At 35.0% G+C, this 18,889-nt stretch overlaps 1 protein-coding gene across 11 annotated transcripts in view; it reads right to left on the bottom strand.

The window, feature by feature from the left end:
• Positions 1-18,889, bottom strand: part of FRYL (FRY like transcription coactivator) — a 185,816-nt gene that overhangs the window by 18,427 nt on the left and 148,500 nt on the right. For all 11 annotated transcript variants that reach the window (XM_056333546.1, XM_056333537.1, XM_056333479.1 and 8 more), the window contains 10 exons: positions 18,239-18,336; positions 17,126-17,296; positions 15,901-16,041; positions 13,568-13,765; positions 12,174-12,335; positions 11,816-11,890; positions 10,116-10,292; positions 7,264-7,467; positions 6,202-6,372; positions 1,932-2,185 (listed from right to left, as the gene is read on the bottom strand). In XM_056333546.1, the coding sequence (XP_056189521.1) occupies positions 1,932-2,185; positions 6,202-6,372; positions 7,264-7,467; positions 10,116-10,292; positions 11,816-11,890; positions 12,174-12,335; positions 13,568-13,765; positions 15,901-16,041; positions 17,126-17,296; positions 18,239-18,336 (1,651 nt within the window). The remainder of the gene's footprint in view (positions 1-1,931; positions 2,186-6,201; positions 6,373-7,263; positions 7,468-10,115; positions 10,293-11,815; positions 11,891-12,173; positions 12,336-13,567; positions 13,766-15,900; positions 16,042-17,125; positions 17,297-18,238; positions 18,337-18,889) is intronic.

Genomic DNA, 18,889 nt, shown 5'->3' with positions numbered 1-18,889 from the left:
GGACCAAAAAATCAAAAACTTTTGCTACTGCAATATAAAAAATTTCTTATATTCTCAAACATCTCCAAAGCTTATTAAAATGTTATTTCTATACGTATCTACAGACTGTCTGTAGATTACATGTAGATACAGGGCTATCTGTAGGTTATATATAGTTATATACAGCACTATATATATATATATATATACACACACAACTCAGAAACTGGTATTTTTTTCTTGGCCCCAATTACTGAATTAACATTCAGTTCTTCAAATTTTTATTCCTCTAAACATACAGTCCAACAATATCTATAACAAATTTTAGCTTTCCTTAAAGAGAAACACAAGAGCTCATTTAGCAGTGTAATACTATTTTATAACTGTCTTAAGCAACATCATAAGTGAATGGAGATAGATTGGAACACTTTCATTTTTATAAGCAATCAATTTAATGGGCCTTTGTTCAAAGAGCATTCTGCAGTCATACTTTCCATTAAGCACCAGGCATCCAATAAAAATATCAAACTATAAATTAATCAATGCTACTACTTACAATCATTAACTTAATTGTTAACATTTTCTGCATTACAAGGAAGGATACATTTTGACAGTTGTTCTTGTATAATTTTACTTACGCAGCAGAAATACGTGTGGAATGATTCCAAGTACAGGTAGTTTATTAAAATGCTTTTTTTAACACCATTTTTCTCAGTATCAACCACCTCATTCACAGCAACACCAACTATGTCTTAAACAAGACTTAAGCATGTCTTAAACAAGAAACGCGGTGTGAGTGCTGGTTTTGGGTACATTCATTTTAGCACAAAGCTCAAAAACTAAGATGCAATGCTTCTGAATAAGATCTGTAAGCAAAGCTTCAAAAAGATTTTCAGACATTTTCTAACAAGTGTATCAACCAAAAAAATAATCACTTTTGTCTTTTTGTTTCTTTGGTTACTGCAAATAAACTAAAATCTTAAAGAGATTTTTCAGTTGCACATTAGGAAATAAACTGCTGTTAACTGGTACCAGCCTTTAATTCTCACAAGGCATATTGCAGTAGGTTGTGTACGGGATTACAAGATTCAATTTCTCTGTCTCTGTTACAGTAGAACCTTCTCAAATGACTTGGTCTTCTACAGTTCCTGTTGTGCCCTTTGCTGTAAAAGGCTCCTTAAATGATCTCTCTGAGAGAATATATTCTATGTTCCTGTATAAACTAAGTCTATGTATTATTCAATCTAAACTTCTGAACAAATTTGAAGTATGAACAAGCCTATGAAGAATTTGGAATTTTTTGTTTCTTTTGGTTTGGGGTTTTTGTTTGTGGTTGGTTTTTTCCCCTCCTTAAACTGTTACCTTCAAGGGACTTAGGGTTTTACTTTAAATATGAATCAACCAGCTAGTATTAACTATAACTTTTCCTCTTACTAGTTATTTTTGATCTCCATATGAAAAACCCCGAAAAATATTATTTTACTTTAAGATGTCTTAAAAATAAACAAGAAAGTGATTAACCTTAACACTGAAAATAAACCTTGAGCAAATTCAAAGACAAACTGGCCTGACTCCTACAGGACTTATGGGTTAAAAAAAAAAAACACAACAAAACAAAACATTTTTTTTTCTGTCTTTGGGTGCCAAAATAGGTTCTGCTATAATTCAGAGAGTTCAAGGGCTTTTCCATGTTACACTGCTTGCAGCTGGTGGCTGCCAAGAAAACACTCCAGAACATCCTCTGACCTCTTTTCACATCTCTGCCCCATTGATGGTGATGAAATGTACTAGATTTCCTTTATTCAAGAATTCTCATCTCCTGCACGGCTGTTTTCCAGAGACAACTGCTGAGCATGGGATTCATGGAAAACCGCACACCATAAGAAAGCCTACTTTGATTCATGCACTGATAACATGTAATTTCTGTTACTTGGAACCAATATTAATATTACCTAGACAAACCAGAGAAGTCAGCTTCTTCTTCTTCACATCTCTCATCTAGCTCTTTCAAAGCAAGAGTGACATCCTCTTCACAGATAGATTCAGAATAGCTCTCAGGAGCTGCTGCCTCTGCCAGCTCTGGGGTCTCTTCCAACTCAAGAGATTCATGACAGACCAGACAGTCTTGTTGTTCTTGTAGTAGATACAACCCAGTGTCTTCACTAGCAGTGCTAACCTGTTCATCCTTTACTGCTGAACTGCCTTCCTGTGAATCAAACATACTTCTATTACTTTTATTGTCAGGGCTTACATATTCTTATCAGTTATTCTTATGGTAAAGTAACAGAGTTATATAAAATTGTTTACAAATATCCATTTATACTTTAATCATTCAGCTTTATGGATTGTTCACACAGTTTTACTTGAACAAAGACAGGCAGTCTATTTGTAACTTCTGGTAAACATTAATATCCTAGAACATGACTTATTATTTATAGCAAATACCATTTCTCAAATATACGCAATTAAATCTGTCAAGAGAACACTCCCAGAAAAATATCTGCAAATAGCCTCAAACATACTTAGATCACAAACACAAGCAAGACTTCCATATTTTACTTTTCCAGGTAAGGACAAAAATTGCTGCCTCATGCTTGCCTTTGGGGTCTGGAACCAGTACAGAATATTTCTTTTCATTTCCACTCTCCATTTTAACAACTTTCTAAAGCATAATGGAGCAACAGTGTAACAGATGAACAATGGAAAAGGGACATTCCACATTTTTATTATTTTGCCATTACTGTTAATATGGGGAGCTTTAAGGGTTTAACCCCGAATCTCTAAATGTAGGCTTTCAATCACTGGCAATTATAAAGACACGATGATTAAACTCAGGTAGGTAATATCAGAATGACCCTTTCTCCCTTCCCTCTTCTTCCATTAGCATTATTATACTCATTAACATCACTATATTGAAGAGAAGAATTCAGATTATAGTTAATTTATGATGAATCCATTTGAAACCTTTTAATGGATTTTTCTGTGGAATAAAAATAACACTTTCTTGTACTTGCTGTTTCCTAAAGGCAAAAATTATCATGTATTCATTCTTACTGTGCTGGTCTTCCCCTACTGGGATATCCAAGACTGGTCAACAAACCTTTGATCAGCCTTTAAGCACACATAGCACTTCATGACTTTCATCAGTCTAAACAGATCCTCAGATAAATAACTGTACTCATTAGAAAAGACAATTCAGCTTTAAACAGAACTGTATCGTTTGCTTTCACGGTGATCCTAACCTGACCTCGCTTTGACAATGGTACTCCTCAATGTGACACTGCTGTCATTTGACACAGCTAGTGACCTCGCTTCTGATTCCTCTTTTGTAAACGTTACATCTGTAACTTTATTGCACAGAAGAGCCATTTTGTCACACTGAGCAGCTAAGGCACACAGGATTGCAAGACACTTCTAAATACCACCGCAAAATAGTTTGGATTGAAGCAGAGGTCCATTTCTATTATAGATGTTAATGTATGATACAGAGCTGCATTGATCATGCCTGGTAGATGTACATAGGAGGGATACGCTTTTAGAAAATAATTAAGTGCTAATTATACTAGCTAATAAATTTACCACTAAGTTAGTCTTCATAGTGCCATCACTCCTGATTTCTGAAGTTTCCTGTGTAACATTGCACATGTCTTTATTACCAACATGAATGGCATTTAAGTATCTTTAAAAATGGATTTGATAATTCCACAGAACCTAAGGAAAATTACTTGTAGTAAACCATTCCCTCATAAATCCACAGTGCAAGTGAGTAAAAGAATAATTTTAGTCAGAAACTTTCATATACTTAATTTTGTAAAACTTACTGTACAACATTGAAAATATTCTTATAAGCTAGAATGTGAATTTTTGTCCTTTCTGCAAAGATACATTCTCTTACTGGGAACCAGCCAAATACATTTAAGTAAACTATTTAGTTAACTGTTCAGCATCCCTACAAGAGAAGAAAAACCAACTGCATCTAACCAGCACACACACTTGTTTTTAAATGATGGCTTCAATTTTTTTATTTTACCTGAGATAGATTTTGACACATTTATTTATACTTACAACGTTTTGATAACTGACACCTGACAAGCAATGAAATACCTGTGTTGAAAGTTTATAGATAAAGTATATGAGCATAGGAAAAAACCAACTGCACTATGATACCAGTTGTGCAGTACAAGAATTCAGAACAAGATTAGTTTTACTGGCCTCACAAATTTTTCGAAGTGAGTTGATAGTGTGCCCATTTTCAAGCACATTCTATTAAAAAGCATAAAGCCAGCTCTCCCTTTTAGCAACAAAATCCAACTAGACAGCTAACTCTTGTAGAGAAGTAACTTCGAGTGTCTGAACCGTGCTTGAAGAGAACATATGTATTGGACTGAATCCCATCTTCTAACAAGCACAAAATAAATGTGGAACACATCACATTTAGTGATTGCATTTATATGCACTTACAGCCTTTTTTTTTTTTTAAATATAACAATTTTTACTGGATGTTGCTTAGTCATGAAATTATTTTACAGCCCAGTTTAAATGTTTTCAATATTTTTAATGACACCGGTGCTTGTTTTGTGTGAATGTTTTCACCTGGCTTATAGGAAGTATAGTGATTTTAAAAGGCAGCTGCAAAAGAACAGTGGATCCAAGTATAAAGGCAGTCTTGGAAAGAACTATAAAATCCTAAAAATGAGTTACAGCTGAGACTGTATCACAAGCGAACAATGGGGAAGACAAAAGTTCTGTTGTGGTGAATTTCTTTCTGTAAAATGCCAGCTTCTCCCTTTTGAAATCTTAACATAAAACATCTATCCTATGTGGACAAACACCATCCAGATTAAGTATTCTTCCTCACCCAAAATTCTATTGGAACAAAAACGCATACTGTAGACAAGCAGATGAAGTGCTAACAGAATAATTTGTTTGACAATCTAAGCACAGGTGTTCTACAAAAGTTCAGACAACTTATCTACTGCAATGGAACCAAAACTTTTTTAAAAAGCATGTAGATAATAATGGAAAAATATGAAAAATGTGGAAAAAAAGCTGCTTTATAAAAGTCACAATATTACGCTTTTAGAAGGTGAAGATTTTACCAAAGAAAACCAGTCACCCACACTTTCCCTTTGTTGTACTCTAAGTATGTCTTTTGTTCTTATATTTGAAATGTTAGCTAGGTGGGTAGTTTGCCTGTTAATAAGAGTGATTTTCTAGGCAGCAAACAGGTAGACTACAGCCTTTGTTCAGAAACCCCAGTCACTTGAACTAGTCAATTGACTGTTCAAACCAGGTTGGCTGAAGACTCATTCTTAAGTGTAAACTACACACTCGTTATTCAGATACACATAGAAATGGCTTGATTTTCTGGAAGACTCAATAAAACTATGCTCTGTTAAAGATGGGATTCGCAATACTAATCCAAATAAAAGTAAGATTGTCAGTAGCATTAATAATTTTAACTGAAGAGATAAGAAGTCCAGCTAAACCAAGTCACTCCATATTCAAGAAAAAACCCAACATATTGAGGTTCTAGATACAGCTGCTAAATATTGTAGGAATTGTAGCAGATCAGTTTTCTGGTTTTTAAAATCTTTTGAATAATTTAAAAAACTCATGTAAAATAAAATTAAAGTACTCACAGACTTGCAGGCGGCCATTAGCTTGAAATTTGTCTCAGTCCACACAGGCCTTTCCAAAAAAGTATACCACTAGCATCTCTGGTCCTTTTTAAAGGATTATTTAGTGGAACCAACTGCTAACACAGCTGGCCTGAGGTTTTATTCCCATATAGCACCAATCACATTAACCCAAAGAAAGCAAAAAAAAAAAAAAAAAAAAAAAAAAAAAAAAAAAAAGGGGGTGGGGTGGGGTAGGGAGGTAAGAAAGTATTTGAAAGAAAATGTTGCTCAAGAAGGATTTCAACCGTATCAAATAAAAGCATCTTGAATATTAGCCTATTTTCATTCTGCACCATGAAATGATCATTATCAGCCCTTCAAGAGTATTTTTAACCTGTGGCAAGTTCCCTCAGTCCATCCCAAGCAGTTTTCATACTGAGGGAACATTTTGTAAGAACATTCCAACAGGTTAGAAATATTAAAAGCAAATCAAATAATCAGTGTAACAGATGAAAATTCAGTTGAAAAGAAAGGCAAAGTTGCTATTGAAACACTAGAAGGAGCCCAAATCAGCCATGCACCAGCCCGCATTTCTCCCCACCTCAGGCAGCTGGTTGCTAGAATTATCTAGAGGAGAAGCCTCCAAACTTGGGGTCTCAGTTCTGATTTGAAGCACCTCTTCTGTTCCCACACTGCTAGTGGAATCTTGAGACTGAAGTGATAGACCAGCATGATCTGATATTGTTTCATCTATGGCAGAATCGCTGTTTAACTAAGACAGAAAAGAAATGTTAAATTCTTCATAGTTTACTGAACATATAAATTACAGGGAAAATACACGTTAGTTTTGAAATAGGCTGTTTCAATATGGTTAGCTATTTGAATTTATTTACATATTACGAGTTTAACAGCTTTACATTAAAAGCATTACAAGCATCACATGCATTTCTGTAACATTTAACTTTCAAGAGAAGTTTGAAATTATCCTTGAAATCCAGAAAATTATTTCCTTTCTTATTCTTAAAGGTCTTTGGTGCTGGTGAACTGCTAGACTGAAAACACTGAAGAGCAGAGCTCTTTGTTTTGGGCAACATTAATACAAACTTTGCCCAAAGTCTGAAAAGCAGCATACTATCCCTGCTGCTTCCCTGTCCAGTCAATTTTCTCCTAATTTTATTTATGTAATGCAGAGAGGCTTCCTAGTGACCAGCATTCTTGATTTTCGTTGTGTGTACACATGCTTCAAAATCTATAACCAAGTTTTCAATTTCAATGGTTAAACACAACTGAGGTTCCCATGGGATCCCACTTATTGCTCTTGTTCTTTTTCAGTATTTTATTTTGTTTTTTTTTTTAAAACTAGGAATCCACAAAGACACATATTGATATATAACACATGCAATTTTGTACTTATATTGAAACAAATATACTAAATATAAAGACAGTAAAAGAATGTTGTACTAGAATTATAAACCTGTTATGTACCACTGACGTGGTAAAGCAACTCTTCCCTTCACTGATGTTGTTATGAAAAAGAAGCTTAGCCACATTAATTTAGTTCCTCTTTAGTTCACTTGGGCTGAAATTGTGAGCCATACTTATCCATTAAAAGTGCAAGTGAAAGCTTAGGTTCTCAGATTCCTTTCACAGACAAATAACTTACCATCTGTGAACGAGACAGTATCTGACTTGCAGTCAGGGCTGCTTCTTCTTCTGAGGACTCATCAGTATCTTCCTGGTTGGTCAAGTTCAAGCTGGGTGTGCTACCAGAGTACTGACATTCTTGAAGAGACGGTGTGTCACCTTTGTCAATACTGTCAAGAGAGCGCCTACGAACGCCCCAGTTGAAGTTGTCCATGCTTTCACCCTGTAATAAAAAAAGTTTGCACACATATGTATGTATGAATTTCAACATAATAAAATAGACAAATGCAACACAGAAAACACAAGTACTGAATGCATTATGAACAGAGTTTCAATCAGCCCTTTAATTTTATTAAAATTTTAAATACCTTGTTAAATGATGTTTGTAGGTAAATTAAAATATATGGCAAATGAAGTAGAAATCTTTTGAATATCTTCTTGGGAAGCAACTCAATATATAATCTAGAACTGTATCAATATCAGTTTTATGTATCTGACTAGCAAGTACAAACACACCACAGACAACAACAGATGAACAAGCCAGGGCACCAGGCTGCAACTTACCTGCAGCTCCTGGTTAGCAAAAAGGAAAACACATATAATTAGAAAGAACGAGGACAAACACTTAAAGATACTCTAGAACCAGGGAAAAATGTTTTATTACATAAGATTTGCCAACAGTAAAAGACTGATTCAAGCTCTGAAAAAAAAGCTTTAGTCAAAAAGCTAGTATTTGAAATAATTTATCTTTCTAACGGGAGATTGATTAAAAAAAAAACAAAACAAACTGATGACAAAACAGTAAAACCAGCATGCTTATGATACATTTTCTCTAGTGTAACATAGAGAGCAAGTGTTTCAACAAACATTAGATGAAATCCTTTAACTAACACACATGAATCTAAACTGACCACATCCAACTGACAAAGCACCATCAACATTAATTATATACAGGCTGTAGAATAACCGATGTCTTCATTAACTGTTTCACCAGCTACTTTGTGTCGGTTTCATGAAATAAAATCTGAACACCAATAGCGGGATCCTTTCTGTTTGCATATTTTAAAGCTGGGATACTTGGGTTTCAAACACCAACATACTAAGTGAAATTCATATCTTAAAACCAGTACTGTTTTAATTCACAAGTACAATAACAATCTTTCATTTTCTCAAGCACTCTGTCAGCCTTCAACAGTTCATCGAAGTAAGATGGAAAACCTGGTAAGTTCAATTTGCCAGTGTACAGACCGTTACTGAAATACCTCATCTAGCCCCAAATGTGCAAGTAGGGGTTCCAAAACTGCTCTGAGTATCTCTTGTAATGACTTAAGAGATCATAGTGATGCATTAAATATGCAAAGCAAACTAAACATTTTGTGGTCTCTTTCTCTTTTAGTGATTTGGTTTGCTCCAAAAAAAGTGACAAGTTACGGCAAAGCAAAAGAATCCCAGCTACAAAGTACTACTACTGTGGGATGCTACTCAAGTTTAATCTGAATATTACTCAGATTTTAATATAAATGGCCCAGTTCATACTGTTGACATTTAATTACTATCATCAAAGAACTTTTTATATTTTTGGTGTAAAACTAGGCAGCTCTTATATGAAGTGCACAACTTATATGTAACGCCCTAAATTTGTACAGTCTGTGCTTTTTCTTTTTGTGTGTGTGTGTGCAAGTATAGCAGCACTGCATGTTGCATACAGGCAAGCAATGAGAAAGAAACTGTCTTCTCTTCATTACGATCCGGTATTAAAATAACACAGAAAATGAAATTAAAGATTAACTTGATTTGGCAACATTTTCAACTTTTGGCATCCTACTTGCAAAGCCCCATCTAGTGTTAAAGTAGTGTTTTACTACTAATAAGCCTTGATTCTGAACTGTTTGACTACTTGCATTCAATATAGGAAATTGTATATGTATGGTGTGTGGTCACATATATGCAATAAACCATAATGAGCCTGTACTTTGGCTGAAGTGAAGCCATATAGAGAAAGCATGAATAAAGTGAGATAAAACTAAAGTATTAAGGGGAAAAAAGCAGGATTTTGTAAAAAGAGCTAGATTAATCAGGAGAACAACCACCTTAGTGTTTAGATAGGCAAATATTATTCTTAGTAGACCTGCGAGGGTCTCCATTACTAATTCAATAATTTGTATAGACTATAACAAAAGCACTGAAAGAAACTATAAAGCATTTGATTTCTTCTCCCCAATCCTTTTATAGTCATACTTTAAAGCTTCAGCAAATTCTGGTCTGAAGCCTTTTATTTATTCCAAACAAGCAACATTTTTTAACAGAACCTTTACTATTTCTTGATATTATTTTTATTTTACCTCCCCTTTCTTTTTTTAACAGGAGAAGTGGAGGAAATGCAAGAACTGCAACAAGCCAGATATAATGTAAAAGTCAATGCAAGCAATTATGGTGACCAAGTCAATCGTATATAATGAGATAGTATATCACACAGTTTGTAACTTTGAAAGCTATTCTTCATCTTTTCAAAATGCAGAAAAATATCAGGAACAAAGATTATGACATTTTCTTAATGTATTGTTCCATAAATAAGTGTTCTACTGCATGATACTCAGGTGTTCATCCTGTCATTGGCTTATACTGTCATATCACTTCACTTTCAGGTTAAGTCACTTAACCCCTCCAAAAAACACCCAACAACTTGCAACAACTTAACACCGCACAGTTTAGACACCTTTTTTATCATGCAAGTTAAGCTCAGTAACATCATAAATTCTTCCCAATTGGACTAGTTAGAAGAGCTGCCAATTCCTTAGAATTGCACCAACATAACCTTATTTTTAAGATGTTCTCAAACGGAAATACACAGAAGAAATCCCAAGGTCTCACCTCTGCATCTTCCAATTCAACATCTAAAAAGTCAAAGTCTTTAAAAACTCCAAATTGCTGTTCACTGGTATTGTCTTCTACAGCCACTTCCTCCTCTTGAATCACTTCTTCAGTTGTTGAAATAAGACTAGTTTGTTGATCTCCAACTTCCAAGTCTTCATTAGAAGAAAACACAACCTGCAGATACAGGTAAAAATAGAAATTAAAAGTTCCAACTTCTCCAAAAGTCAGATATCCTGCTTTCCTGCAATTTAATGGCATTAGCAGCAGCGAGCGTACCACTGTAACGATAATACTAGGGCACTGCAGACTGCAACTTGTTTCAAGACTTGCTGGATTTTATACTACATTTTTAAACCAGTGATATCATTGTCTCCTTAATGTAACTGAGAGCTGCGAAGGTTCAAATAAAGAGAAAAATATACCCCCAAACCTTCACCCAAACCTTCATTTTCATAACCACAATATTAATCAAACTTAAGAACAACAACAAAAAAAAATATCACAATAATCATCCAGCATTTCACAGGCCATACCATTTTTGCCTATCAGTTTCTGTGGAAGGACTGTATACCTATAAATAGGCACCCAATGCTGGCTTCCAGTGACAATAATCTTCACAAATTACAATTTGCTGTTTATTTCCATTTTTTATTTTTCACAATCCCTTCAGTTTCAGCTTTCAGGCATCTAATTTTATTTATTTTAACCTCCTCCACTAGATAAAATATGCAACTCTCATCAATATTTTTTCCCCAGCTAAGAACTTCTATGTTGCAATAAAAGATATTCTAGATGATAACCAAGACAGGCTACTCACTTCATTTTAAAAGCTCTTAATGTCATCACCACCATTAAGCTTAGTATGCCAGTGGGGGTCTTTTCTATGCCATACACTGAAGTAACACCATCGCCCTATTTTTACTCAACAGTTAAGACTATTGTTCCTGCTGATACCCATGTTAATTTGAAGCCGTGTGATCCACTGGCCGTTTTCAATGGATTCGATGGTATTTTCAATACAGCATCAACATCCTTGCAGTCCTCAGCCACTGGCTGCTCCTTCTCGCTAAAGCACATCTTATTTATAATGGACTAGAATAGGGGAGACCTAGTTCAATCCCCTCATCTAGCCAAGACAATTAAAATTCATATGTGCAGCCTCAAACATGCAACACGCCATTCTGGAGTGGCAGTGTAGTCCTGCTCTTCTGTGAAGAAGTATTAAGGGTTAGTTTGATCAACAGAGCTCCTCAACATCAATCAATTTAATTTAGAGAGGAAAGATTTGAGTTCCAGTCCAAAGACTTTTAAAAAAATATAATCTTGGTTTGATAACCAAGTAAGATAAAAAGTAAGAATTAATCCTAGTAATTTATCCTTGCTTTAAAATGTATAGTCTTCCCCCTGTGAGTCTGACCTAAATTCACTGAGACAGCAACATGAGTTGTGGCTGAATTTAAATACTGTTTTGAAACCTGTCTAGTAAAGAATGGTGCCCACTGGACTTCTTGAGGAATAACAGCAATTCATGACTTATGATTTAATCTCTTTTTAGTTCTTCAATTGGATTTGTGAATTGTTGAACCAAAATCAGTTTGTCAAAACTCACTCTTCATAAGTTCATCAATACCTGAAAACACAAAGGCATTCTCACTGCTGGAATTTAAAAACCAAAACAAACCACCATCACCACTTACTGAAGGATTCTTGGGAAGACCAGATTCTGGACCACACAGAGAAAGCACGTTCATTAGTTTCTCCCTAGTTCTTCTCTGAAAAATATACCAAAGAAAAACACATAGCAAGGCATATGCTGGAGGTCCAGGTAAAAACGTAAAACGTCTGCATTTTTTAACTAGCCATCTCGCATGCTGACTTCAGTGAAAAGAATCTTACCATTTTTAATTTTCACCAGTATTAGCTTTTAGTTTATGCTATATTTACTGTTTTGCTAAGACACAGTATAGACTTCTAATTAAAAGTTAACAATTACTTTTTTAATGTTTATAAACACTGTCTATAATATATGTATAATGTGTTTGAGAGACAATGTACCTGAGATAGCTGTGGTCTCTTCCAGCTGACAGGAACTAATGCATTTGAATTGGAGCCTGATGAAGTTGAAGAAGTGCTCCGGGTGACAGCAATGACTTTTGGCTTCCCATTTCGACCAGCTGCGCTATGTTGATCACCATACTTATTCCCAATAATGGGTGTCTGTCAAAGACAAGAAATACTTTCTTAAAATTCAAATCCATATTAGTAGAGTCTACACATCTGATTTTAGAATTTAGAACTAGAATAGAATTTAGAATGTCGGAAGGTTTGTCTGTTTGATTTTAAGCAACCTATGAAGCCCATGACCTAATCCACTGAGCACTGGTACACTGAGAAATATAAAGCTGAATAATCCTATCCTGCATAGCAGGCTGCCATTCTGCCCACTTGTGTTTTTTTGAAATATGCAAGATTTATGCTGGCAATCCAGTTATATATTTTTTTAAACACACTTTAAAAACAACTGTGTTCTAAGTTCAAAAGATGCAAAGCTTCTCTATAGAATCGTTCACAGACATGAACAAACTGTTCTCATAGACTAGCAACCTTACTAACACACGCACACTTCTGAAAACCAAAGATCATATTCAGCCTTTGTGACAGTAAATGCTACTCCAATGAACTCTGTGGGAATTCATCTCATCTTTCAATTACTTGCATTCACTGAAACATCCAGTAAGGAATTCACTTACCAATTTAAGTAATGCTCCTAAGACAGAATCTATACCTCCAATAATTACCTAGGGTCAGCTTCAACCAGGAGCCTTTACTGCTGATTACTTCTAAAGTTTCTACAATTTTACCATCCCTATATTACACTGCAGTCATTTGGCTACACTCCACTTTTCAGACATAGAATGAGTATCAGCTGTATTATTTCCAGTTCTAATGAACCCTAATTGGGGTGTTGTTTTTAACTACAGAGGCTTTTCTCCAGTTGCATCCATCTTGCACTGAGGTTCCTATATTCTGTATCCTACTCTCCTGTAAGTTTTCTCCCCCCTTCCAAAGTCATGCCAAAATTGCCATACAGGGTTTTAATCCTCTCAACCCTTCATTTGATAAAAGCCTGGAACGTACAGCTGCAAGCAGCAGCCAGCTGCAGTAGCCTGTTCTCTGACACTGCAGAAATACCCTTGAGAATAATCATATTGACTTTTAGTAACTAACTCTCCAGACATTCAAAGGGGGGGAAAAGGCAAAACCATAACATATAAAAATTCAAAAATTATCTTTCAGTATGACTCTAATTACATGTATGTAAAACTTCAACATCTGCCATTCTTAAAATCTGTATTTATTTTAATATATAAACGTGGAAGGCTAAAAGAAAACAAATCTGAGTTGGCAACAAAGTCATTATTGCATTATAATTTACATATAATAATTACCTCTGATATATCAAAATGAAAATCTAAGGTCTTCCCAGGTAGCTCCTTGGAGACATTATTAAAAATTTTCGTGAAAGAGATTTCAGGAGAACCTATGTCACTTCCATAAGACTTTGGAATATCATTTGGTACAACAAGGCTTGCTGACCGAGACACCACCAGTTTCAAAATATTAAGGGCTTCCTTCCAATATGGACTCTAAAGAGAACATACACAAATCACAAAATCACTTCAAACAAGGCCGCCATTTTTACTGCACAGTAGGACTTTGCATTGATTGACTGCAAGATTCCCAAAACCAAAAGTTCTGATCTTCTACATGTGGCTGCAAGGTCCTAGCACAGGTGGTCAGCTGTGGACCTTCAAGTGCTGGGAAGGCAGCAGCACGGTCATCTCATGGTGGGTGGTCAGGTCCAGCCAGACAGGCTCACCAGCACCGGGTGACAATGCCAGCTGCACCAGACTGTTCTATGTCCCTCGCTCCCTGTATTTACACGATGTTTTTTACCATTGTCTGAAGTATCTGCCCTTCATGCCCCAAAAGATAAAAATTCATAGCATTTAAAAGCAAAACAACTTCCACCTCCTGGCATCTTTAATTATTTTACACCTATACGCAAGGTAAACAGAATTTGAAACAGACAAACTTTGTATTTCCTCAGACATTTTAAAGATCCTAAAAAAAAGAAAGGCAAAAACATTTACAAGGTTTTTACATAGTATCAAACCAATGGAGTGCTTAAAAAAGCCATGGCAAAAGTATGAGAGCTTAATAGGCAGAGCCTAAGTGAAGTGCACTCTCATTAAAATGATGATTAAGGTAAGGTAAATAATTCAGTAGTTTCAACTGGAGATTGTGGAGTGAATCACAGAAGAGACTTCCACCAAAAGCAGTGCCTTGGGAGGGCTAAGATCTACCCTCCCAAAGATGTTAGGGTTCTACCTGAAACTTAAAATTGTCCAGTTTTTGAAATTAACAGGATGCCTGCTTTGGTTTGTTTGGGGTTTTTGTTTGTTTGTTTTTTGTTGGTTTTTTTTTTTTTAAATGAGGATACCATGTTTAAAATTTAATATATTTCAATAATTTTTTTTTTAAAAATATTGCACGGAGAAAAAAAATGCCACTTTTAAGGCTCTAAGTAACAAAAGTCTCCAACAATCTCCTGAATTTCTGTGCATTATAAACATATAAAAACTAGTTGCAAACTTGAACCATCCTTGTAGCAACTTATATTTATTAAGATGCATTGTGATGGCAGTGGAAAAAACCCAGCTTAGCAGCACAACATTTAAACAAGACATGTTCATTTATGATCTTTTCTTTTGTCATTTATAGTGACGTGTTTTATTGTATCAAAAACACAAAAAATTCTCTGGAATATTTTTTTTGCTGCTACCATTAGTTTGATAGCTAACATCTTCTAATTAAGATTACATTCCATGGTAGCGTGGGCTTGCACACAAAGCTCAGATAAAGGTCAGAGGTGAAGCAAGCAGCCATCAGACTATAAAAACTAGAGTTAATGTTAATCATTCCATTTTGCCTAATGCACTCTGACAGGAGCATAATATCTAAAGTACATATCCATCAATAACAAAACATCCATGGAGCGCTACTTTTTCCTGGTTAATTATGATTAAACCATTTGACTGAAATACATCTGGCAGTAATGTAATTCTGGAAAAGAGAAAAGGGGGAAGGCGGGGAAAATGTGCACTGAAATAGTTTAATGCTCCAGGGATTTTTATAAAATCTTTCAGCAAGATGCTAGACTTTCTTCTGTGAAATAGATTTTCAGTAAATTGTGTTCCAAGTACAAAGGATCAAATTACCTAGGGCAAAATATTATTGCTCATCTTTTGGGGATTTTCTTTAATAAAAAATACACTCAAATTTGTTACGGTGCAACTTAATGTTCCTCACAGATGTATTAGCGAAAGTTGTTTAAATATGCATTTACCTGTAAAACTTCCTTTTGAACCAAAACATATACACTTAAATAAAACATTTGTGCAGTATTTAGCAGTAAGCATTTCTTATATTTTAATAGTTGAAGGATCATCTCCTTTAACTATATATGTAGACTTGCCTATATCTGTATAGATGCACATTCAGTCAGGTAACTTGACCCACAAGATATAAATCAAATTAGACAAATACACAAGCATATAGTGAATTAAGTACATAGGACAAAAATAAAATACTATGGAATCTGACTTTGAAAACTATTTTTATATCTGCAGTAAATTAATTCCTCCAAACATACAAGTGTAATTTCACTACCGCTTTGATAATAAGCAAAAAGGATTTTACAGTTTTTCAGAGTACCTACCTGAACATATTTACCAATCACTTTTATGATTTCCAAATTAAACTGCTTCACTGGTGCTGTGGATAGGTCAATATGACTCAGAAGACTGTAAATGATCTGCAGTAAGGACTGTTGCATACTGGATAACCCTTTCTCTAACAGCTAAAAAGAAGGTTTTTAAAATACAGAATTTAATTAGGGCCTAATGGCAGCAAAAAGTGAAAACAAACATTAAAGTATAGATAACTTCCATACAAATTTATTTTCCCATTCAAGAAACCTAAGTGTACCACTTCACGATCTTCAAAATTTTAACATCAAAAAAAAATGCAACAGAACAATGTTCTCTGTCCCAATTCAGTCTTTTACCTGGGTTTTGACACATTTACTAGCACAGATCTAAAGTACCTAATAAAAAAACACGTCTCACTAAACAGAAGTGTTCATACAAATTCAAAATTCCAAAGCTGTATGAAAAAACAACTACATCTATGCCTTAAAGAAGGCTGGTAAACACAATATTATGAACAAAATAAGTACATATAAAGTCATTCATGAGAATGTACAAATATTTTTAAAAATAGCTTCATCAGCTTGAGTTGCTGTGATATACTTCAAGTATATATTCAAAATCTTGAAGTAATATACTTCAAGAACCAGGTCTACAAGCTTTTTGACAAGCTACTTAAAGGTAATAAAGGTTTTCCTGTATGAATGGCTAGAAGCATATACTGAATTCTATAATTTAAATTATCTTTGATTATATACTATGCAATACTTACAATTGAACTGTGAAATTATTTTGTAAAGTTATGATAAGGACATCTTTAAATGTGTACCCGGCTAAAAAGAGGCCTCTTAAAATTTGCACTACGTACATTTTGCTAAAGACAAGACAGTGTGAGCATTTTATTCATGTAGTACAGAATATAAATATCTACTACTACAAAATATAAAAACACTACTACCATAAAAAGGGACCTTTCATTAGAGGGATTATGATTTCAATGTACATTTAAATTGTACACGCCAAAATGGCAGCAGTCATCCCTTTTCTATATTCTAGAACTTGTTAATGTTATTCTGCCATTATGGAAGGTGCACTCCCCGCCCTCGCCCCAGCTCCCCCCCCCCCCCCGCCCCCCCCCCCCCAGTATTCAGAATCATGAAAAATAAGGAATTAGCAATGAGTATGTGCAATGTTGATCACAGACTAACATGAGATACACTTTTATTAAATATTTACCTCTGCAAGATAAGTTACGAGGTTAAATGTGGCATCTGAGAAAGAGTCATGCAAGTATCTACACACTACGTTAATCCAGTTAGAACAGTCTCTGGAATAACTGTGTGTACTGTATAAACTCATCATATGAGCCAGATTGGCAAGAGTTGGTGATTTCTCCTCTGCACAAACCTGAAAAGCAAAAACCATATTTAATTATATTAGAAATAACAAATTTTTAGCCTAAGCATTCACGAGTCATTATGCATTTCTCCCAGATTCCACTCTATTTTCTAGTAACTGAAATCGAACTAATCACACAAGCAACACCTACAGCTTCTGTTGAACTCTGGTACTGTACCATCCATGCTTCAAGTTTACTACTCATACCAAACTTATGTCAAGTACTCTCCCTAGCTAGCAGTGCAAGCATTTAAGGTACAGCAGTAATTTCTGGATTTGCACCAGGCATGTACTCCTTTGAGATGGCCAGCGCAGCTGAGTGATTTACGTATCACAGTTTGGACAGCCAGAGGGCTAGGGCTGCATCTCCTACCACAGACAGCACTTTCGCCCTCCCCTTTCCACATTCTTCCTTAAAATGCAGGCTGCCAGGCCAGCACACCACCAGCTTGGCTGCCGGCGTGCACCATGCGCTGCTTTAACAGACACTACCGTTCAGAAATATTCCAAGGTTAATCGCTGTATACACGTAAAAAAAAGAACATACTACCTTTTCTTCTCTACCTACTAGCCTGAAAGGATCACATCCTTCTCAAATAAATTAGGAAGTGTTTAAAAATTGACTAGGTTTACATTTAAAATTACAAACTGAAAAATTAGACCAGTAAGAAAAAGTAATTGATAAAGTTAATGAGGAAATCTGTTCTTTACATCTAAGTTTTACAGAATAAGCTAAAGGTGTCTTTTCATTGCCAAAGGGAATCTCAGGGGTTGGTATAAGGTCCAACTATATAAATTAGGACTAGGTAACATCTTTAAAATATGACCTTTTATAGTCATTTCCATATGACTATTATAATCACATAGAAGTATTACATAAGGGAGCAGAAAAATACAGAAATAATGCTGGTATAGACTCCTGGATATTTCTCCAGGCATCATTTTACCTACCTTTGCTATCCTGTCAGCTGTTTCTTTACAAAACTGAGTTGGGTTATCAAAATGTTGGATCAGATGAGGAAGTAGGCACAAGATGTTTAGGGGAAATCCTAAACACATACATAAACACAGTTACATGAGCCCTAAAGATTTTTACTATGACTTAATTTAACATGGAGTTATCTGTCATTTAGGAACCCTTACAGCATGATGCACACATTCACACAGATATATATATTATACATACACATACATGTACCTAAGTGTGTATGTATGTAGAATGTATGTAAATGTCTGTGTTAGGTATAAATACACATAAGATGAAAATAAAATCATCGCTGGATGAATTAAGCAGAACCATGAAACTGGACAGCTTTAGGCAGTACAGCCACATCGTTTCTAAAATGTGTAAATGTTTGAAATAGTACTAACTGAGTTACTTAGCACAACATCATGAAAAATACTACACATGCTCTAAAAACTCACTTGTAGGCAAGTTTAAAGTAAGTTAATAGTCAATACATAAAGTTTATGTGCTGTATTTCCTGACAGATAATCATAGTCTGTAATGTATTTGCACTATCTAACACTGTAGCATTAACAACTGCAAAAAGCATTACTGAAGGGTGGTTTTTGTTTTTGTTTTTGTTTTTGTTTTTTTAT

Source organism: Falco biarmicus, chromosome 1 (assembly GCF_023638135.1).
Source record: "Falco biarmicus isolate bFalBia1 chromosome 1, bFalBia1.pri, whole genome shotgun sequence".
Classification (NCBI taxonomy): Eukaryota; Metazoa; Chordata; class Aves; order Falconiformes; family Falconidae; genus Falco; species Falco biarmicus.
Note: the sequence above shows the minus strand (reverse complement) of the source record. Positions and strands in the feature narration are given on the sequence as shown.